Source organism: Mustelus asterias, chromosome 16 (assembly GCF_964213995.1).
Source record: "Mustelus asterias chromosome 16, sMusAst1.hap1.1, whole genome shotgun sequence".
NCBI lineage: Eukaryota > Metazoa > Chordata > Chondrichthyes > Carcharhiniformes > Triakidae > Mustelus > Mustelus asterias.
The window spans coordinates 38,329,677-38,352,817 of NC_135816.1; the positions used below are offsets into that span (position 1 = coordinate 38,329,677).

Genomic DNA, 23,141 nt, shown 5'->3' on the forward strand with positions numbered 1-23,141 from the left:
AGCAGTGAATGGACTTTCTGCAGCAGTCATTATAATCTTTAAATTCTCACCTATGTCCCTGAACTCTTCATTTGCAAATTCACCTCCATTATCTGCTAAGTATTTTGTTGGTGACCCAAGGCCTTTGCCAGCCCAGTTTTCTATGACTTTATCCACTATTGTCTTTCTGTTCTTGATGTTTGATATGCTGGATATGCTGAACTTGGTTCCATATCTACAAAATGTAGCAGGTAAATACTCCGATCCTTGTCCCATACCTTCAGTCCAGTGGCTATCACTTTGTTAAATTCACAGGCTAATGGGACACTTACAACTGGAAGTGGTGGTGTTTTCCGATATTTAATACATGTATCACATTGAGATGTGATCTGTTCTACAAGAGATTCATATTCTTTATCCACAACTCCGCCATCCTTTAACAGTAGCTTTAGCTTTTGTGATGAATGGTGGGCAAATTGATTACACAATTTCTAGATAATGCTCTTCTTGTTTGCCAGGCTCCAGAGGTCAACAATATTTCTTGACCTTCTTGTCAGGAACCTCCTGGTTTCCTCAATGGAATACAATAATATTCAGATCCAGTGAACTGTGAGTTCACCACTTTATCAAAGACAAATGCTTTGTTGTTCCTCATGTCCAAATGCATCTTTGCTTTCTTCAATCGAGGACTTACTCAGCAATAACAGTATGTCCTTTTGAATTACATCAATGCAGTCGAAATGATGCATTCCTGCAATTTTACTTGGGACGATCGCTCTCTTTAGAGCATATTCAATGCAGGTCGACTCTGAATCAAAAACAGGTGGTGCTTTCATATTCCTTGACTCTTTTTTTATCTGTTTAGTCAAAGGTTTCCAAATAACAATTTAGCCAGTTGATCCCACAGACTGTTGAGGTACACCCAACATCTAGCACAGCATGAATGAATGGGCAATTCCTGAGAGAGGCTGCAGATGTCTCTGATGGCCTGCTGTGTCAATCTAAATGTGGAGATATCTCCACACCATGACTACCATCGACACCACAAACTGCCGGCTCCAAGTGGAGAGGATCTCCAAGAAGATCGCGCATATTGACACAGACATCAAATTTCTACATATATGCCCTGTTTGTGAACAGAACTCCTACATACCTGACAAAGGAGCAGCGAGCGCTCCGAAAGCTAGTGGCTTTTGCTACCAAATAAACCTGTTGGACTTTAACCTGGTGCTGTGAGACTTCTTACTGTGTCAATCTAAGCCAGCAATCACACTGTTCTCCAGCTAAGTCAATGAAGCTGAGTTTCTAACTGCAGTTTCTTCTGTAGCTAGTACCTTCTGTGACCTCAGCCCCTCCGTTGCTGTCCACCTTTGTTATTCTCTACTCTGCTGTTGTCCAGATATCCCCTGTACCCCGCTCTCCCTGTACGTCTGTAAATCCCATCATAACACACTGCTGCTGCCACGGATGGCGACACACTTTCTCACCCGATGTCACATTCACACCATTCTGATGCTGTCCATTTGAGAGTTCCAAACTTCTGTCTGTGACCAGAGGGAACTGAGAAAGCAGCTGAAAGCAACAGAACCTATTCATATCGAGCATCCAGAACTTCAAACACATTGGGATTCATCCCTACATCTCACCTGCATCTCACTGACTAACATCCCTAGCTCCAGGAACCCTGCGCTGGAGGGGTTAATTACAAATCCCTCTTGAAGTCATTTGAAATTTGCCTCATTAGCATGTGATAATTATCGACTCATCCCCAGCGAGCAGCTTTCTTGCTCAAAGTCAGTCTGCTGCCATTAATTCCAGAAGTGGCCACAGTGCTGGCAGATTTGTGAAATCTTACCATTTTGATTTCCCATCTGCCTCCAACCCACCTGCCCCCGTGATAGTCTGATCAGGTATTACAAAGTCATTTTCAGCAGATAAATAAATGATAGATAAAAAAACTACTGAAATGTACACAGAAGTAGTTGAGGTGAAGGTATGTCCAAATAAATCTCAGCCTCTTACTCTGATTAATGACACAGGCGCTTGTTCACGTACCTGTACTCCAGGGCTACCTCTATCACCCTTTCGACTGGCATCCCCCTTTTCACCTTTATCACCATTCGGTCCTGGTTCACCCTGGGTAGAAAGCAAGGAATAGTTTCAATAATTTATCATTGGTCTTGAAATTCTCGGGCAGCGGGGGGCGGGGGGGGGGGGGGGGGGGGGGGGGGGCGTGGGGGGGGTGCGATCTTACCATTGGACGATTGCGGGGCAAGCCAGTAAGATCGTGAGAGAGCTGAAAAATCAAGTTTGTGCCAGATTCCTCGCCTTCCGTGACCTTCCCAGCACTGGATATCCGGCGAGATCAGCCTCACACCTGAAAAGGGCGTGAAGCTGATTGTAATATTTAAATTGCATTTAAATTTTTTTGGTAATATCGCCCCTAGGAGTCTCACTTCACTGGTGATAGTACATTCTGTGTCTGTATAATTTACAGTAAGAAGTCTCACAACACCAGGTTAAAGTCCAACAGGTTTATTTAGTAGCAAATAGCTTATTTTGGGAGCAAAAACTACCAAATAAACCTGTTGGACTTTAACCTGGTGTTGTGAGACTTCTTACTGTGTTCACCCCAGTCCAACGCCGGCATCTCCACATCATGTATAATTTGCACCAGAGTCACCTTCCTCAAAGGGGCGGCACGGTAGCACAGTGATTAGCACTGCTGCTTCACAGCTCCAGGGACCTGGGTTCGATTCCCGGCTTGGGTCACTGCCTGCGTGGAGTTTGCACATTCTCCTCGTGTCTGCGTGGGTTTCCTCCGGGTGCTCCGGTTTCCTCCCACAGTCCAAAGATGTGCGGGTTAGGTTGATTGGCCATGCTAAAAAATTGCCCTTAGTGTCCTGGGATGCGTAGGTTAGAGGGGTTAGTGGGTAAATATGTAGCGATATAGGGGTAGAGCCTGGGTGGGATTGTGGTCGGTGCAGACTCGATGGGCCGAATGGCCTCTTTCTGTGCTGTAGGATTTCTACGATGTCCAGTAGGTAAACTGGAATAGGACCACGTCACTCCAAAACAGATCCAAAGCCCTTTTAAATGGAGAAAAGGCAACGCATCGTCAATACTCTTGCTGGTGCTTATGACTATTTTTGCAGAGGTCTTGGAGCCTCTGGTAGGTTCATTTGTGGATGCTTCTCGGCTTTTTGGCTAAGATCAAATGTAGTTTTGGCATCCTGCACTTGGTTGAAGTCATGAGGTTACACTGAGGCTTCATTTGAAGTATTTCTTTAAAGCTGCATCTGGGCCTTTTGGCTAAGATGCAAATGAGATCAAGCTTTGGAGGAGGTGCAATGCCTGCTCCAATCAGCTTGGATCATGTAGATCAAGCCCAAGACAGGAAGTGAGAAGCCTGTCTTGTCAGCTTGGATCTGGAATGTCTCACTTGCTGAGACTTTGAATTGGACTTTGATTGGATTGAATTGGAAATAAACAAAAAAAATTTGTGGATGCTATTTCAGGCAGTAGGAGCTCTATCGGGCTTGATAGGGCAAAGCTAGTCCGCCATCTCCCTGGGGACACCACTGCCAAGAGCTGGAGAAATATTCCTTCTTCTCATTCCAAAGGAATTTGGAGCAAAGTATAAATAGACGTAAAGCTGAGGCATTCCCATGTATTTTTATTAGTTACATTGAACCTTCTCCTATTCCAGCACTCCTTGGTGTGGTACAAAATAGCAACCCGCTCACAAAAATCCAGACTGATACACTCACCTTATCAGCATTATTGGCTAGAGGTATTATGCTATTGAACTGGAGGTAGTCTGTCCTGCCTATTTTTACTATTTGGATATGTGATCTTATGCAGAATCTCCAACTTGAGAAAATAAAGTGCACTATAAAAGGCTCCACTGATGGATTTTATGTAACTTGTCAACCTTTCCTAGATGGTTTTGAAGAACTACAGCTCTCTACTTTCACATAAATGATGCTAATTAGGTTGTATAAATTATATCATGTGAAACTGTAGCTGTCCTATGATTCATAGAATCAGAGAGTCAGAGAATCATAGAATGTTGGTGATCTTCTTATTATTCATCTTTTCCCTGGTTTATTCTTTCCTTTTTCTTCTTCCTTCACTTCTCTTTTCCTTCTCTTCCAAGTATGAGTTTATTAAGTTATTGCTGTACTGTAAAATATTTTCTGTACATTATGATTGCGGCTAAAATTTAATAAGCAGAAATAAATTTAAAAATAGATGATTAATTTATCATTGGTCTTGAAATTCTGGAAGCCTCACTTCATTGGTGCTAGTGCAGTCTGTGTCTGTATCATTCACACCAGATTCACCTGCTTCAATAGCCAGGAGGTAAACTGGAACAGTTATAGAGGAAGATAGGTAGGGGCAGATGCATTTTAATTTATGAAGGGAGTTCAAAGAGAGTGAGACTTAGGCAGCTGAGAGAAGAGCTTCCTATCATGGGCTGAAGGATGAAGGATGCACAAGAGTCAGGAGTCAGAAGGATTGAGAGTTCAGAAAGGATTTAGTGTTACACAGGTCACAGCGAGAGGAGGAGTGAGGCCATGCAAGAACCTAAACACAAATTTGAAACTATAACACAGCCAATGAATGCCAACAAGATTAGGATAACAGGTGAGCAAAACTTGATGCAGACTTATATTAAGGCCACATAATTTCAGCTAAGCTGAAGTTTATGGAGGGTGGACGAGTCAGAGAGCATTGATGTAATTAAATCTAGAGATGACAAAAGTATGTTTGAGGGTTTCAGTGGCAATTAGGCAGACAGGGGTAGAGGTGAGCAATGTTAGGGAAGTAGAAATAGATGGAGAAGAAGTTGAAGACAACCCGGGTTAAGCAGGATGCTGATATTGCACAAACTAATGTGATCAGATTCTCATCACCCTAGTAGCAGCAATCAACCACAGTATACATATTTGGAGGGAGAGGAAGATTAAATGGATTGTTGGGGATGTAGTATGCTGTGTTGCGAATATCTAGATTTTGGCTTATATATTCTAGAACACAACTTTTAGTTTCAGTAATTAAAGTTTTAACTGTAGGTAAATAGGGATCTGATTGAAAGACTGATAAGGAACTCTGAGGTAGGTCTGGAATTTATTACAATTAAACGGTAGCCTGTGTTTGTCTTTCAAGGTCAAAGTTGACCTCTAATCTTATACTGGAGTCAGGGAGTCTGGCGAAAGGGTTGTAAACTTCATACAATATAAATTATTCCATATGGGTTATATAATCAAAGAATAGCCTTGAAGATAAAATCAATTGTTTGCATTTCTATTTGAAGCATCCTAAAACATGCCACATTGTCACAGAGACAGTGATTAGGGTGGAGCCTCGGATAGGAGAGACTTTTGTTTAAAATATCTATGTTTGTTTGCTGTCTGAAGCAGACAGTTCAGTTTGGAAACACCAAAAGGCAGTTGTAGCTTTGTTTTGGTGAAAATTGCAACTCGTCAGATTAAGAGCGTGAGCAGGGGCTGATAGGCTTGCGTTTCAAGCAGAAACAAATATTAACTTCACCATTCGCTGCATTGAATGCTAGTGGGGCTCTATCTCGGTCTGGATTTCATGAGGAAAAAAACATCTGTAAGGCTTGTAGCTAATGGAAGAAATCCACAATGGTCCTTAGAGAGTCTTGTGGCAGAAAGCTGTCGGCAGAGTTAATACTCTGGAATCTGCATGCATCCCTTCCCATTAATACAGTTCAATTCCCATCTACCCACTATTATGTCTGCATTCTAGTCTTCCATGTCAGCTCCAATTTCTTCATCCTTGGTCTCCCACATCCCTAAAACTCCACCACAGCCCAATGTCCCCCATGTCTCTGTCATCCTTCTTCCCAACCTCAGTCGCAGTGCTGGTCTCTGTCTCAGAATGCAGCCCTGTCTGTGACCCAGAGAACACACCTTCCCAGAGTTTAGAGGGAGCCAATGAACAGACCAATCCTATATCCCCAACAGTGTGGCGTAGCACTGGCATTGGTGAGAATGCAGAGGAAAGTTGTTGCAGGTGGTCTTTGAATGTTGCACTCACCTCAAAGTCATGAGCGAAGTGAGGGTTGGCAGCTGCATGCCAAGCGTTTCCGAACATGATTTAGACTGGTCTAATTTCCTGCTGACATGGTGCAAGATTGGGAGGGGGATCATGATTTCAGCTTTTAATGAATATTCATGATATGGTAATGTATGCAAATGACATTCCTGCCGTGGATCACCGGGAAGCCCTGCCCGTCATCAATGCAGTAAGGTGAAGTTTCCAAACTGATTTCCCACTGGTGGAATCCTGATTTTTGACCTCAATCCAAATGTTCTGCTCAAATCGCTTTGCAGTCAAGGTGAGATACAGGCAATGTTTTAATACAGGAAATGCAGTGGGCAATTTGGACAAAGCAAAGTTCCATACTAAGCAATGATAACCAGATAATCTGCTTCTCAGTGATGATAGCAATGATACCCAGCAGGGGGCAGTTTATTTAGGATAGGAAAGGTAAAGGTGATCAATTCTAGAAGGACCAAGAAACGAAGATCGGGAATTACAACCAGCTGGATTTCTTCCCAGTGAGTCTTCATGCTTTCTGTTTTATTGATATCTGACATCTTATTTACTTATACTGAGGATTTGCTCTCATTCTTAAGAAATTAAATACATTTAGATAAACACTTACAGGTGGACCGGAGAAACCGATATCTCCCTTTTCACCTTTTTGCCCTGGAATTCCTGGGACTCCTGGGATTCCTGAGTCCCCTTTAGGGCCAATAATACCCTGAAAAACAATGCACACCAACTGAGGGCTCACAATGTAACATCATCACCATTAGGACATGTCAACATCAAGAACACTGGGTAGGAATTCTCAGTTTGGGCCCAAAGTAAATGCAATATAAGCTGGTGAGCCTATGGCAGCAATGAAGACACGCGATAGAGTTTCAGGATCAGCCCTCAATTAAATGTTGCTGGCCAGTTACACTTGTCAAACAGCCCTAAATAATTGGCTAGTTTCTTCATGGATGGTGCGTGCTTTGCGGGGGGGACTTAATACAGGGCCGAGAAAATGAGAACAGAATGACTGCAGACCACAGAATTTCCATGGGGCTTGGGGGAGCATTGAAAAAGCTCCATTGTACAGGAGGAATAGGTCACTTATCCTTGGGGGGAATTGATTACCATCCAAGGATGAACTTACAGGTCCTTTAGGAGTCAGGCTCCTTGGTGTCATTGGAGGATCTGACGCTGTTTCAACTTTCTAGACCTTTGTTAGGGCAGTGGCTGCGAATGTAGCTTTATTGGTGAGTGCGGCAATGACTAATTTGGAATGGTCAATCAAGGCAGCCAATAGGGGAGGCCAATATTTCTCCTCTTTCTCTGCCAGTGGAGTAGCCACCTAAACTTCAAACCATGTATTGAAAAATAGCTTTGAAATGTTCCCAGTGGTGTGAAGGGAAGAGATTTTGTTCCTAATGACCAGGGGACAGACTTGGCATCCGTTCACATTGACATTGACCAGTGTGTGAATGTGCTAAGGCTGCCAACTCTGATTGGACATATTCCTGGTGTGTCATCACATGACCTCATGCCTCCAACTGCCTCCACTCTCCCACCATTTGTCACTGGATGTGTCCGTCCTACTGGTGCTCACCTCCCCAATCCAATTAGAAAACAAATGGACTCTTCATCACCCGATTGGTTGGTTCATGACATCAGTCAAACATGTCCAACACTTTTAAAGCTGGTAATAAAGTCCAGGGTGGGAAGAGTTGCAGATGGCTTCTTGATTAGAGGCCAACTGAGGCCCTTAAGTAGCCGCTTAAGGAACACGTAAGGGTCTTTCCCCAACAGCTCTGGTATTCAGCCTGTGGCCCTTGTTCAGAGGCACTCTGTGCCCGATTGAGTGATCTGGTACCTGGAAAGTGGGGTTCCAGAGGAAGCCACTCCATGTTATTGCTTCCAATGCCCCCTCCTGTTCACTCGTGACCTCCATTTCGTTCACACTCACCTCTAGTTGGGGAACCATTGGTGATTCATGTGGTAGTTCCCAGTGTAGTGCTGACAATGGCCACAGCTCCCGGTGGCGGAGCCAGTACTGATGAGCTACCAGCCTCTGATTGGTCAGCAACTTGCAGGAGTGGGATAGCCACCCTACTGGAGACTTAATCCAACAGGAGGCACAGTGCTGTCCAGCTAAATGCCTGTTTACCATGGAATAGCATTGGGCCTCCCCAGAGAAAAGCAGGGCTGGATTTATGGCCCTCTACCAGGTGCACATTTAGCAGGGGGCACATAAAATATCAGATCACCAGCCCACCTCCTTCCTACCCTTTCACTATAATAAGGATCTGGTGCCCACTCAGGAACCTGCCCTTGGACCTAATGAAGACCTCAGCTGCCAGATTAAGTAGAAATTAAGAGCCTCAATTTGCCTTCACTGCCATGGAAGGCTGGTCAGTGGCCAGTGGGCCAGACTGCAAAGGCTGTTTTTAAAACTGCTATTTTGAGAAGATTGGGAGGGGGGCACATAAATTGGTAGGTGCCCTGCAGATGGGGGGCACCTCCACTCCAAGTTGTCATCCCCTCCCCTTAGTTTCTCCCCAGCTTTACTCCAAAACCCAACACCCAGCCCCCCCCTCCAAAACCCAGGGTGCCCCCATCCCTTCCCATGCACCCTCTAACCCCGGGACTTGCCTCACTCCAGTGACCATTCCTTTTCTTTGTGGAGATGCCTGCAGTCCTGGTGATGTCCACTACCACTTTCAGGTGCTGCTGGCACTGCAGGAGCTGCTGGCCAATCTGATTAGCTGGCCTCTCTTGAGGGCGGGACTTCCTGTCTACTGAGGGGGCAGAAGTTTGACCCTCAGCCTGCTTTATGCCACCCTGGTGTGTTATCGCTGCAGGGCAGACTTTTTAAAAGTTGGTCCGTTTAAAAATTGGTTCTAAAGATGAGCGAGAAATGCTGGCCCAGCCGGTGATGTCCACATGAATGAATATATGGTGGGCTGGAAGTCCAGCATTGGATAATTATCCAGTACAATTGCTTCTTGTGGGATGGATAGAGAGAAACTGCTCTCTGTTTCCTTTTCTCTGAAAAGTCGGGGAGTCTCGGACCAGGAGGCATTGTCTGAAGACTTAGTGTCAGAGGAACTGGCTAGAGTAAATGCACGGGGTTATGGGGATATGGCCTGGGTGGGATTGTGGTTGGTGCAGACTCGATGGGCCGAATGGCCTCCTTCTGCTCTGTATGGTTCTATGATTAGAGTCAGAGCTTTCTGTCGTGAAATTAGGAAATATTTGGAACTCTCTTTTAAATGCTAAATCAATTGTTAATTTTTAAATCAGCTTACAAGTTCATAAGTTCCTAAGATCATAAGATATAGGAGCAGAATTAGGCCATTCAGCCCATCGCGTCTGCTCGCCATTCAATCAAGGCTGATATGTTCCTCATCCCCATTTTCCTGCCTTCTCCCCATAACCCTTCAACCCATTACCAATTAAAAATCTGTCTAACTCCTCCTTAAATTTACTCAATGTTCCAGCATCCACCGCACTTTGGGGTAGCGAATTCCACAGATTTACGACCCTTTGGGAGAAGTAGTTTCTTCTCAACTCTGTTTTAAATTTGCTATCCCTTATCCTAAGACTATGACCTTGTGGTAAACCACTGTTATGTTCTGATAACCACTGTTATGTTCTGATGACAGGACACACCCCTACCGGTGCTGCCTGAGGCTCCTCCCCTGTTCACTGAGGTATAAAGGTGGCTGCTCCTCCCCTTCGCCTCATTCTGGTCCGGTCCCTCGGTTAGAGTTTACTGTAGAGTTAGTTCCCTTTTATAGTTAATAAAAGCCTATTATTCCAGATTCCGTCTCTGGGTGTTGATAGTGCATCAGACCTCTCATCCTAGAATGTCCCACCAGCGGAAGCATCTGCTCCACATCGACTTTATCCATACCTTTTATCATCTTGAATATCTCAATTTGATCTCCCTTCATTCTTCTAAATTCCAGAGAGTATAGGCCTAAGGTTTCCTCTCACAGTTTGAAGGATGTGCTGAACAGGCACCGTAGTGTGGCGACTGGGGGAATTTCACAGTAACTTAATTGCAGTGTTAATGTAAACCTTACTTGTGACTAATAAACTTTTTAACTTTTAAACTGTTCAATCTCTCTTCAAGGGACAAACCCCTTATCCTGGAATCAATCTAGTGAACCTCCTCTGAACTGCCTCCAATGTCACTACATCTTTCCTCAAATAAGTTGACCAAAACTGTGCACAGTACTCCAGGTGCGGCCTCACGTTAAACAAAGATATTCAGGGAAATGGGGCAAAGGTGAGTGTATCGGATTAGTGTGCAGGCTCAAAGGGTTAAAGGCCTTCTCTTGTTCCCATATTCTTACAGTGCAAGAAGTGAGTGAAGGCACCATGTGAACAGATATATGTTACAGTTTTATATGTGCTTTAGGAAATGCTTGACATTTTTCAGGATGGTAACTTAAGCTGAGCCAAACTGCAAGGCATGTATAATTAGACCAGGGCTGACATTTTGTTTCGAGGAAGAAGGTGACCTGTGAAAGTAATCTGATCTGCATTGCAATATAGAATTTGGTCTTTTATTTGGAATTTGGATCAAACCTAAGGAACAATTGGATAAAACCATTACATGTACATATTTTTGAAAAACATTAACTCGGATTTCACCCTGACCCTGGAACTCACAATGGCAGATACCTTATGGAGCTGAATGAAAATTGCAATAATAAATCCTGTCACATTCCATATCCAGATATTGATAAGACCCTTGGGGATTTGGTGAAAACATTTACTTTTTGAATATATCATTTGAATATATCTGCACTCTCTTGTTTCCTTCTCTATGAACAGTATGCTTTGTCTGTATAGTGCGCAAGAAACAATACTTTTCACTGTATGCTAATACATGTGACAATAATAAATCAAATCAAATCAAATATACCAATATGGTAAATCTCTAACCCTTGATTTAGTTTGGCATTTGGAAGACAACTTTTTGTCATAATCTTTGTGTCAGTTTCCTTTCAATTTTCCATATTCTAATTCATATTCATATGTGGAGACATTACCTGTAGTGCCTCTTGAATTTTCCCATCGTAGTCTATGATCCCTGTTGTTCCTTGTTCACCTTTTTGACCCTTCATACAAGGTGATAACAAATATAGAAGAGGTATTCAGTGAACAGAATCATAGAATTGTAGAATTCCTACAGTGCAGAAGTAGGCCATTCAACCCATTGAGCCTGCACCAATAACAATCCCACCCAGACCCTATCCCCTTAATACCACATATTTATCCTGCTAATCCTACTGACACTAAGGGGCAATTTAGCATGGCCAATCAACCTAACCCACACATCTTTGGACAGTGAGAGGAAACCAGAGCATCCGGAAGAAACCCACGTGGACACAGGGAAAATGTGCAAACTCCACAAAGTCACCCAAGGCCGGAATTGAACCCGGGTCCCTGGCGCTGTGAGGCAGCATTACTAACCACTGTGCCACCGTGGTTAGCACTGCTTGAGAAATTCTGTTCAAATTCTTCAGCTGACGAGCTGGACTAGGGTGACTTCTAAATTTCTGGCGCTGGCAATCCCAGATACAAACAGTGCTCATCCCAAACCTCACTCACTGCACCGTGGTGATCTCTCAACTTCCTTCACACCAGGTGTGCGCAACACACAAAAGGCAATCAGTAACTTTTCCATGGCTGCTGATGCCAGTAAAAGTGGGCCTGAAGCTACTTGTGTCTATCAGAGATGCGCCTGGTGTGCCAAACAATGATCTTACCATGCATGATCACGCATGTAGTACACAGCTATCAAGCACTTCAGCATGTCTGACATGCTACGGGCAGTGGGAGGCCAGGGTGTGGCTTTGTTGTACTTCAGGATTAATCTCCCGAAGAATATGGCTGCAGAAATAAATATTTGAACAGATTGCACAAGAGTGATGGAAGCAGATTCAATGGGAAAGACCAGTGGACCGGGACTGATTGGACAGCCAGCTTCTGGCCGTTTACGTTCTGCCGCCGCTGCAAGTGAGGATGGAGAACTTGGTGCTCAGCCAATTACCCATTGACTGCTGCGGGACTGGAGAATCCCACTAGCGTGAACGGCTGGAAAATCTCAGCCTAAGTTTCAGGCTGATATGTGCAAATACAATATACGACTTATTCTTCTCATAGAGGACATGTTTCTCTGCATGCTAGCTAACAGAAACCACCTTCATAATTGAATCATTTACTATTTAATGACACCTGGAGTACAGGGGAAATCTTCCCTATCATTTAAAGATGACTTGGAGAATTTTACTGGTGTAGTCCCTTCTGGGAGTGTTGGGAAGAGAAAACACAGCTAAAAGGTAATAAAGTCACATTGTTCCAGATCGTAACAGATGTATTGGCAGAATAATAATTTTTATTATTTCTCGCAATGTAGTATTAAACCTTAACTCCAGAATGAATATAACCCAACAACATTGCTACTCACATTCAGTCCCGCACGCCCCTTTTCACCTTTTTCTCCAGGTTCACCCTAAAACAAATTCCACGATATCTTTGTTAAAATCTGCTGACTACAGATTAAAATTCAGTGTGCAACCGTAATTCAATTCAATTGTGTGCTTTATGATTTAATTAAATGCATGTTATTCAATAATAATCAAATCATGTGCTAATCTTTATTCTTTTCAGACTCAAAATGCTTGCCTCCCTTGATTTATTCTTACATATTGTATATATTGCAGGAATTTTAAATTAGAACAATACTTGTATCTACTGACAAAATATTTGCAAGGTGTCAAATTAATTTGTTTGGCAGCTTTGGTCTTTGAGAAGTCTTTATTGCCATACAGAAAACCATCAATCATATCCGCCAGTGTGCAGGTACAGCAATAAATTAGGAAAGTTAATAGAAATTTATCATTTATTATGAGGGGAATTGATGGGAGGTTATGATTCAGTTGTACAGAGCACAAGTGAGACCACATCTGGAGCACTGTGTACAGTATTGGTTTTCTTGTTTAAGGAAATATGTAAACGTGTTAGAAGCAGTTCAGAGAGGATACGAATATTCAGTTCAGAGACGAATACCAGGAATGGGCCGGTTGTCTTATGAGGAAAGCTTGAAGTTTAGAAGAAACCTTTAAGATGCTGAGGGGTATTGACAGAGTGGATGTCGGAGAATCTAGAACTGGGGTGGGGGTCACTGTTTTAAAATAAGGGGTCGCTCATTTAATACAGAGACCAAAATCTTCCATCCTTGTTTGCGGCTGGGCTTTTCCAGTGCCGCTAGAAGTGAATGGAGTTTTGACTGGAATGCCAAATTTTCCGTTCTCGCTTGCAACGGGTCCTACCACAGACGCGGCTGGAGAATCCTGCCGAGAGTAATCTTTTCCTCTCAGAGGGTCATGAATGTCTGGAACTCTCTTCCTCAAAAGGTGATGGAAGCAGAATCTTCCAATATTTTTAAGGCAGAGCTAGATAGATTCTTGTTAAACAAAGGGGTGAATGGTTATTGGAGGTAGAGAGGGATGTAGGGGGTTGAAGTTACAATCAGATCAGTCACAATGTTATTGAATGGTGGAGCAGACTTGAGAGGCCGAATGACCTACTCCTGTCCCTAATTCGTATGTACCTCTATAACACCTTTAGAATAATGGAAAATCCCTGGGTGCTGTGCATTCTGAAGGTATGAAGCAGAAATCTGGGCACAAAGTAGGCGAGGCAAACAATAGTGCGACTGAAGAGGTGAGGCCAGCAATCTGAGATCTCCAGAATGTTAATACACGATGTCTAAGTGTTCTGTCACCTTTGCTAAACTACGCTTGAAAGGGTGGAAAGTACAAGTTGGGACATTGTTTGGGAGACAGTTGCAGAACCAGGATGGAAAAACTAGAATGAGATTAATAGCTAAGGACAAACACCTTAGGTACTGGGGATATACTGGAGGTCAGAAATGATAGAGATGAAGTGACTTACTGTGGGATAGGAAGTACAGAGAGCTCTGATTCAACTCTTGCTTTTACTTTTCATGTTATTAGCAGCAGGGTGGCACGGTGGCACAGTGGTTAGCACTGCTGCCTCACAGCACCAGGGACCCGGGTTCAATTCTGGCCTTGGGTGACTGTCTGTGTGGAATTTGCACATTCTCCCCATGTCTGCATGGGTTTCCTCCGGGTGCTCCGGTTTCTCCTCACACTCCAAAAATGTGTGGGTTAGGTGCATTGACCATGCAAAATTTACCCTAGTGTCAGGGGGAATAGCAGGGTAAATGCGTGGGGTTACAGGGATCGGGCCTGGGTGGGATCGTGATTGGTGCAGACTTGATGGGCTGAATGGCCTCCTTTTGCACAGTAGGGATTCTATAACTGAAGCTAATTTAACCGTATAGACAGCTTCACACTTCATCCTTCCCCTGCAATTGAACCTGGTTGAATGACGCTGGTTGTATTAGAGTCTCTCACAAAAATTCTGCCGATCATTTTGACATGTTCTGTTTGAAGAATGGTTTTTCAATAGCACCTCTGTTTGTATCTATAATTGAAAGTGGATTGATATGTATATAAAGTGACGCTTCCTCCCGGTAATCAATTGTTGATTATTGTATTAAAGTTATGTCACAATAATTTATTCTTCAGGATGAAACGGATAATGTTTTTATGGTAAACTTTTCAAAGTGGAGGTAGATCAATTCTTGATAACAAAAGGATTAAAGGTTATTGGGGGCAGGTGGGAGATAGCAGTCAGACCAGCCATGGTCTTACTAAGGGCAGAATAGGTTCAGAGGGCAGAGTGGCCTAATCCTGCTTCTAATGCATATGTTCGTATGTAAATTAATTAACCTATCTGAAGGACAGTTAGAGGTCAGTGCGGTTCCACACCCCACCCCCTGCTAAAATGTAGGGAGAGATCACGACCAAGATCCGATGGCTGGTCCACAGCAATATAATGCTGGGAGCAGCGCTAATTACTTTGAGGTGAGATTTCCGCCTCTTTCTCAGGAGGAAATTACTCCTCCAGGACCTGCTGTCCTATTCGATGGCCACCAGCTCTGTTGTCCTCTGTAGTTCCAGTACTGCCAGCCGGGAGTGCTGCCCATACTGGGACTACAGGCAGTCCCCAGTGCTGAGGAGCCCAGGTAAGTCTGGGGCTGCGGGGTCTCATTGAGAATGGCAAGGGGATGGAGGGCCTGGTTCAAGAGGTTGGACAGAGGGTTGACCTTGGCACAGGGGGAGGCAGGAGGGGTTGAATCAGCTGGTGACAGGTGATTCCACCGCAAATGAGGTCATCCCACACTTGCTGAAGCTGCTGGGCTTCAGGCACGACATGGGCCTCTGCTTGTCATGGGTAAAACATTGGCTGGGGCAGGATGAGACCCTTCATGGCCAATTAAGTGCCTCAATAGGTCCAAAGGTGGGCATGTCACCCAATGCTCCCCTCCCCCACCATATAACGCTGGAAAGACAGGTTGACATGGGGAAGGTCGCCCTCTGAACTTTATGAGCGCTCTCCCCCACAGTCTCTTCAGACCCATCATGGGGTGGGGGGATTGTAAAATCCAGAATAATATATTTTGAAAAAGCAGTAAATTGATAATTTACCTTTAATCCTACCATTCCACGTAATCCCTGTTGACCTGCAATGCCTTTTTCTCCCTGCAGAGATGAAGAATGTTCAGGTGAAAAACCACAAAATATTCAGTAAACACAAAGACCTTCACAAACAAAATAAAAGCAAAATACCGCGGATGCTGGAGATCTGACATAAAACAGAAAATGGCCGGCACGGTGGCACAGTGGTTATCATGGCTACCTCACAGTGCCAGGGAACCCGTGTTCGATTCCAGCCTTGGGTCACTGTCTGTGTGGAGTTTGCATGTTCTCCCCGTGTCTGCGTGGGTTTCCTCCAGGTGTGCCGGTTTCTTCCCACAGTCCAAAGATGTGCGGGGTAGGTGGATTGGCCATGCTAAACTGCAGCTTAGTGTCCCAAGATGTTTAGATTAGGGGGATTAGCGGGGTAAATATGTGGGGTTTCAGGGGTTAGGTCCTGGGTAATATATTCTGTCGGTGAGTCGGTGCAGACTCAATGGACCGAATGGCCTCCTTCTGCACTGTGGGGATTCTATGATTGTGTCTGAAATGCTGGAAAGACTCAGCAGGTCTGGCAGCAACTGTGGAGAACAAAACAGAGTTAACGTTTCGAGTCTTCTTCAGAGCCTTAAAAACAGACTGTTTTCGTAGCTATATTAACAGCAGTCAGATATTAGCATTCAACATTTGTATTACTTTGGATAATGAATGACAAGTCCTCTAAAGAGAGCGAGCGGGAAGCAAACAAAGGGGTTTAATTTCTTCTTAGTGTCAATGAAAAAGTTATTTCAATTCAAATTGGTCTAATCTAACATCAGGACAAATATGTTATTCAACCATGTGTCGTGCTGCTCTGCGAATTAATTCCTTTACACAGTTGTGAGAAAAGGGTTTAAAGTTAATCTTTGCTTGTTAAGGTAATGAACTCTCTGATACTGGCCTGCTGTGTCAAGTGTTTTTGTATTCAATGGTGTTTTCAGGAAAATTTACCCTATGCTTTACATCCTCTTTGATGTTCAACCAGGAACAGGCGAAAATCATGATGTATCTTTCACAATTGTGTAAGGCTGTCAAACATCCGCAGGAATTAAAATAGAAAAGATGTCCATCAGCTTGGAGCTACACTTCCTAATATGCCAGGACATTCAAATTGAATAATCCGCCTCCTCCTAGGATCAAGTACAATTGTTGAAACATTTAGGTTTTTGTTAGACTTTAGTTCAGCTACTGAACAATGTTTTATTTGCCTTACTTACAGAACAAAGCAAATAAGCATGCAAGACTTCAATTAGCATACTAAACGCTGGGGTAGATTTTGCCCCGAGCAATGTTCTGCTGGCTGTTTAACAATTCTGAGGGAAAGCTGAGCCAGCTTTACGAGACAGGGAACTTAACATATGGCTAGCAGGCTGTCAATGGAAATTGAGAGCCTGGGTTGCTGCTACATCAGACCTCCTGCCCAGTTTCTGACCCCAAAGAAACGGTACATCCAGGGGAAGGGGCTGTTTTCGGGGGCTGAGGACCCAATGCAGCATAGGCTCAGGTAGGCTTTTTGTTTTGTTGAACCATTCCTGCTCCTCCTGATCCCATGAAAATGATCTAAAATATAACTTTTTGGACTCATTTTTGGATGGTGCATTAGCTACAATGCAGAATGTGTGTACTACAGGCTCCATCCAATGTGTACACTACAGAATGTGTATACTTCAGGCTCCACTTAATGTGTATACTACAGAATGTGCATGCTACAGGCTCGACCCTATGTGTACACTACAGAATATATATGCAACAGGCTTCACTCAACGTGTACAATACCGAATGTGCGTACTACAGGCTTCAACCAATGTGTACAATACAGAATGTGTAATCTTCAGGCTCCACCCAATGTGTACACTACAGAATGTGTATACTTCAGGCTCCACCCAATGAAGCCCAAAAATGCCAATTGTCATAGGACCCCAATTTGCATATTTAAAGGGCCTAATGCTGGACTCAGCTGGGTGTTCCATCTGTTGGCCTTTTGCAATGCAACATCAGCCACCCCTGTTTCCGGGGTGGTACAGTGCCATTTCCACCAGGGGAGAGTCTTCAACATCTCTCCCACTAATTCATCATTCATAAAATGAATGCACTGATTTAGTAAATGATCATTCCCTAAGTAGCAGAAGTTGCTAGCTAAATAAAACATAAAAATAAAATACAGCAGGAACAAAATATACCCATTTTGTTTTGTTGGATAGAAATGCTTTTGAAAAATATTCTATCCTCGGCATTGTATAATAAGGAAGATAATGGCCGGAATGTTCCAGCCATTCATGCCAGCGGGATTTTCCCATTCCGCTGCAGTGAATGGAGATTTGGCTGGGTGCCCATGGGAGTGTGGTGTGAATGGCTGGTAGGATCAAGCCCAAAGCATTTTAGGAGGGATTGTGCTGAGCTATGAGAGTCATGTGATGCTGGAGATACCTCTATATATAAATATAATATATATATAGGCAAACACATGGGCACTGTATAGAAGGCAACAGCTGGAAAAGTTCCACCTTTACACATTACATCATATTAGTTGACAGGCCATGATCACAAACAATGATGTACTGGCAAATGCTGACAGCCTCAGCATTGAAGCTATAGTAATCAATGCTTAGCTCCCATGAGTTGGACATATTGTTATGGTGGAAACCATATTATTACCAAAGCAGGTAGACCATAAGACCATAAGACATAGGAGCAGAATTCGGCCACTTGGCCCATTGAGTCTGCGCCGCCTTTCAATCATGGCCGATATTTTTCTTATCCCCATTCTCCTGCCTTTTCCCCATAACCCCTGATCCCCTTATTAATCAAGAACCTTATGGAGAATGGATGAATGACAGAAGAAAACAGGGCAGATAACTAAGACACTGCGAGTGTACAATGAAGATTCATTTGAAGCAGTGCAACATGATTGTTGGCTCTTGGGAAGCCCTAATCATTGACAAATGACAATTGCATGCTGAAGGAATGAAGGGCACTGAGCAATAACACCATATCATACCAGTGCGGAGGTAAGACACAAGGGATGGGGGGGGAATAGAATTGGCAACAGCAGATGGAGAATCCCCCGGAATGTGGTTATATAAGGTTATATATGTGATAGACCGCGTTTGTCATGTACCAGCTAATATAGTTATCAATGCACTCATCCGCCATGAACTTATGCTCCTTTCTTTTTTAGTACAGTCAATCTTGTGCACAAGAGGCACAGTGATATTGTGACCATTAGCAAATCATCAACATTTCTATGCACCAAAAAATAGAATCATAAATCACGCATACAAATGTCAGTCAACTGAAATGAAGTCAGATAAAGACATATGGGCTAAATTATCAGTCACTTCATGGTCAATGGGTGGAAAGTTTAGCCCGTGGCTATACTAGCAGAAGTAATAAAAATCAGATTTAAATTTCTATTTCCTAAAATTCAGATGTACATTAGATTTGTGGCAACATTTGTACAGTTTCCACTTCAGAATGATATTAAAAATGATGCTATAATTCAGGAGTTATGTATGTTTCTGACTCTGGAGCATAACAATGAGAGATCCCCTCAGGGAAACCACCTCACACTGCTTGGGATCATCACCAGCGTCAAGCCACATTTAGGAAGTACTCTGGGGAGCTAGACCCTGCAGACACTAAATTCTAAACTCAGGCAGAGGGCTTCTTTCTGTTCAGACAGTAAGGACAAAAAATTCTCAAACATATGAGGGGTTAAACTGGATAGCTCCTGATAATGGGCACAGGGATTGCAATGCACTTTTAACCCATGCCCCCATTGATTGCAATACAGGCAGCTCACCAATTGTGTGTGCTTGTTCATTCGAATAATTTCTGCACCCAGGCACAGAGTGGCCCCAGAGCTGTGGTGCAGAGGGAAAAGCTTCAACCCTGCCACACTACACACACAAATGATATTACCATGGGCCTCCCATCCACCATGCCTATGGTTGTGAATTACAGTGTGTAAAGAGAATTGCAGGGCAGTTCAGCTATCCGTCCTTCAATAGATGTCTGAGGTGTAGCTACAGGGTCAAGAGGACAGCATTTGTCCATCCCCACCACTCTGCCAGTGCCTTTGCGGTTGTCTGTCTTTCAGACAGCTGCCACCCATGCCAAAAGGATACAGCCTGAAGTCAGGCCTTCTGGGTCACAGGTGTTTGGGGTTGTCCTCCAAGGCCATCTGCAGTTTTCACAGCCTTCCAGCAGCCATGTTTCAGTCTCTTTGGTAGCATTACATAGAAGTACAGAGATAGACAATGTGGTTGACTCTCCACTCCCCTCTGAACAAGTGCAACTAGGGACCCGCAATAAATGCTGGCCAGCTCGCGACGCCCATGTCCCACGAATGAATAAAAAGAAAAGACAAAGGAAGACAGGCACAAAGGGAAAGTATAGTTCACTTTTTTACTTGATGATTTCATTTATAAATTTGATTTAGAATGATATTTTCTGATGGCTTTTTTATTGATTGTAGCAAATGGAAGTTGTGATGGTCAGTGACAGAAGGCAGATAGGTTTAAAACTTGATGAACGGGGAACTGGCGTTGTGATTACTGGTATTGAACTCGATTGGATTGTTCAAAGAACAGTACAGCACAGGAACAGGCCCTTCGGCCCACCAAGCCTGCGCAGATCACATTATCCTGTAACCGCCTGTATCCCTCTATACCCCGCCTGTTCATGTGGTTATCCAGATATGTCTTAAATGTCGCTAATGTGTCTGCTTCAACCACCTCACTTGGCAGTGCATTCCAGGCCCTCTGTGTAAAAACCTTCCCCTGCACATCTCTACTGAACCTTTCCCCTCTTACCTTGAACTTGTGCCCCCTTGTGATTGTTATTTCTGCCCTGGGAAAAAGCTTCCAACTATTCACCTTATCTATGCCCCTCATAATTATATAAACTTTTATCGGGTCGCCCCTTAGTCTCTGCCTTTCCAAGGAGAACAATCCTGGAGAACCCAGATAGAAAGGGGCTATCGAGGTTGCCTCCTCCATTCCCTTTCCTTTTCTTCCTCCTCATGCTCCTTCAGGAAGACTGATGAAAGGCTAACCGTAGTCATTCATCACCCCAGTGACCTGCAGCACCAGGCTCTCCAGCTTATTGCTTATGAGGGGGCCTGGGTAAGCTGGGAGAAAGATGACGGTGAAAGGGATATGGAAGTCAGGGACTCCATTCAAAGGGCTCCACCTCAGTCAATACCCAACGTGCTGCCCCAAAGCCCATCGGCCAAATCTGCTCTTGCTCAGGTGTGGATGGAACAGTTTTTAATGGGACCCTCACGAGTTCTAAGATTCAGTGGATGTCGTTCAAGAACAGGGTAAGGATTTGAGCGGGCCTGCTGCTACCTCTGCTGCAGTAACAGGGATTGTATCATGTAGGAATAACAGAAAAAGGAAGAACAAAGATTTGTACTAACACACAGGTATGCATGTGGGTGTGTGACACAATATTAGATAAGTTCATCTTTCATTTATGAGCCACGCAAATGGTATTTCTTTGCACAAACTTTCCTGCTTTGGTCATTCTTACCCTCTGCCTGGCAAGTGGCCATTTCACTTGTGAATAATCAGTCCATTCAATGCCAGGTAGTGGGTGGGTGAGAAAGAGACACTTGCATGATTGCAGGACTGGTTTGTGTTGGGGGAAAGGTGGGTTGGGTTTAGCATGTGGCTGCCAGATGGATGCACTGGCACAAGTTAAAGAAATTGTGCCAAGCTGACGGCATCTTGGGTATCCCAAGCAGCAATGTGCACTGCGGCTGATGGACTGGCCGCACCCTATCCTCTGTCCCCCTCTGAAGAGGCTCTGTGCTCCTCCTGAAGATCTGAACTCCACTGCTGTGAGAGCACAGCACACTGTAATCATTCTGGAGATGCTGGCTGGTGCATGTCGATGGGCGTCTCCAGATCTGTGCAGGCATCTGAGGCATGTCTTTAACATGCTAATTAATTGTTTATTGACACATCTCATTGTCACGTGACTTTCACTGTAGCACTCCTGGGTCTCAGTGTTTGTGTTTCTCTCGGATGGCATCAATCATGCTTTATCCTGCAAGCAGCCAATCGATAAGTCTGCTTTAAGTGGGTATCCTGCAAGCAGCCAATTGGTAAATCTGCTTTGAAGTGAGAAGAGATGAACGAGGGTGAACTGACGCAGGGTGAAAGCATCATGGCAGATGTCTGGGAATCTTGGGCACACCCACAGAGATATTATTTTGTGGTTACACACTGGCTGTACATTGAGTGGACACTCCAGTGGTTCACAAACACTCCTGGGTGATGTGCGTGCAGTGCACTGAATGATGTCCTCCACCCATAGAAAACAAGGCAAATCCACAAACCCGCTCATTCTAACTGCATCACCAATGGCAGAGTATGTATAATTGCCTGCCCTGACAAACATGGCATTAGCCATCAGTCTGACGCACTTTTGTATCATGTAGGATAAATCCAACTGATTCCTGGAAGTAGCCTGATGCAAAGGAGTTGAGCAAGATGGTAACGCTCGTTAGCAGGTTCACCTCATGGCAGTGACTCTTCAGGTCTGTCATCATCTGATGTGAAACTCTGAGCCTCTTGAGGTACTGATGTTTAGACACGGCCAGGGAGCTGATTCTCTCTGTAAACCCTGTGACCAGGATATTCCAATCCTTCCCACTGGTGGATTTTCCAGTCCCGTCGGCGGCTGATGGTGAACCATCTTAGCCAGGGAAAACCTGCCATGTAAGGGTCCTAAATCTGCCCTATGTTACAGTGTTGTGAGTGTCCCCTCCTGTGAAGTCCATCTCATGTACTCACTCATCTCCCCTGTGGAGTGACAGCTCTATGAGGAAGAGGCTGCTGCTGCTCTTACTGTCTCTCACAGAATCATCGGGCGGGATTTTCTGGCCGTGCTTGCACCCAAACCGGAAAATCCCGCCCAAGGTCAACGGACCTTTCCATAGTCCACCTCTCGCCCGCTATGATTCCCTTGGCGAGCAGAACGGAAAAATTCACCCCATAGAATCCCTACAGTGCAGACGGAGGCCATTCGGCCCATCAAGGCTACAACGACAACAATCCCACCCAGGCCCTACCACTGTAACCCCATGTATTTAACCCATTAATTCCCCGGACACTAAGGAGAAATTTAGCATGGACAATCCACCTCATCTGCACATCTTTGGAAGGCGGGAGGAAACTGGAGCACCTGAAGGAAACCCAAGCAGACATGGGGAGAATGTGCAAACTCCACACAGACAGTCAGAATCGAACCTGGGTCCTTGGCGCTGTGAGGCAGCAGTGCTAACCACTGTGCCACCGTGCCGCCCTGTGGATTTTGTGCACACCCACAGAGATATTGTGGAACTCATGGCAACATTGCTGTTGTCCCAGTAGTTCTGCTATTTCTGCTCTTCCTGCTACTGTTGGTAAACTTGCTCCTAATTGGAGATTCAACCTGAAATCACCATAAGTGGGCACCCCAGCTGAT

General features: G+C 44.3%; 1 protein-coding gene across 1 annotated transcript in view; it reads right to left on the reverse strand.

The window, feature by feature from the left end:
• Positions 1-23,141, reverse strand: part of LOC144505341 (uncharacterized) — a 171,384-nt gene that overhangs the window by 23,548 nt on the left and 124,695 nt on the right. Inside the window, exons 9-13 of the mRNA XM_078231461.1 lie at positions 15,639-15,715; positions 12,527-12,571; positions 11,106-11,174; positions 6,680-6,778; positions 2,035-2,115 (exon numbers count right to left, since the gene is read on the reverse strand). Of these exons, the coding sequence (XP_078087587.1) occupies positions 2,035-2,115; positions 6,680-6,778; positions 11,106-11,174; positions 12,527-12,571; positions 15,639-15,715 (371 nt within the window). The remainder of the gene's footprint in view (positions 1-2,034; positions 2,116-6,679; positions 6,779-11,105; positions 11,175-12,526; positions 12,572-15,638; positions 15,716-23,141) is intronic.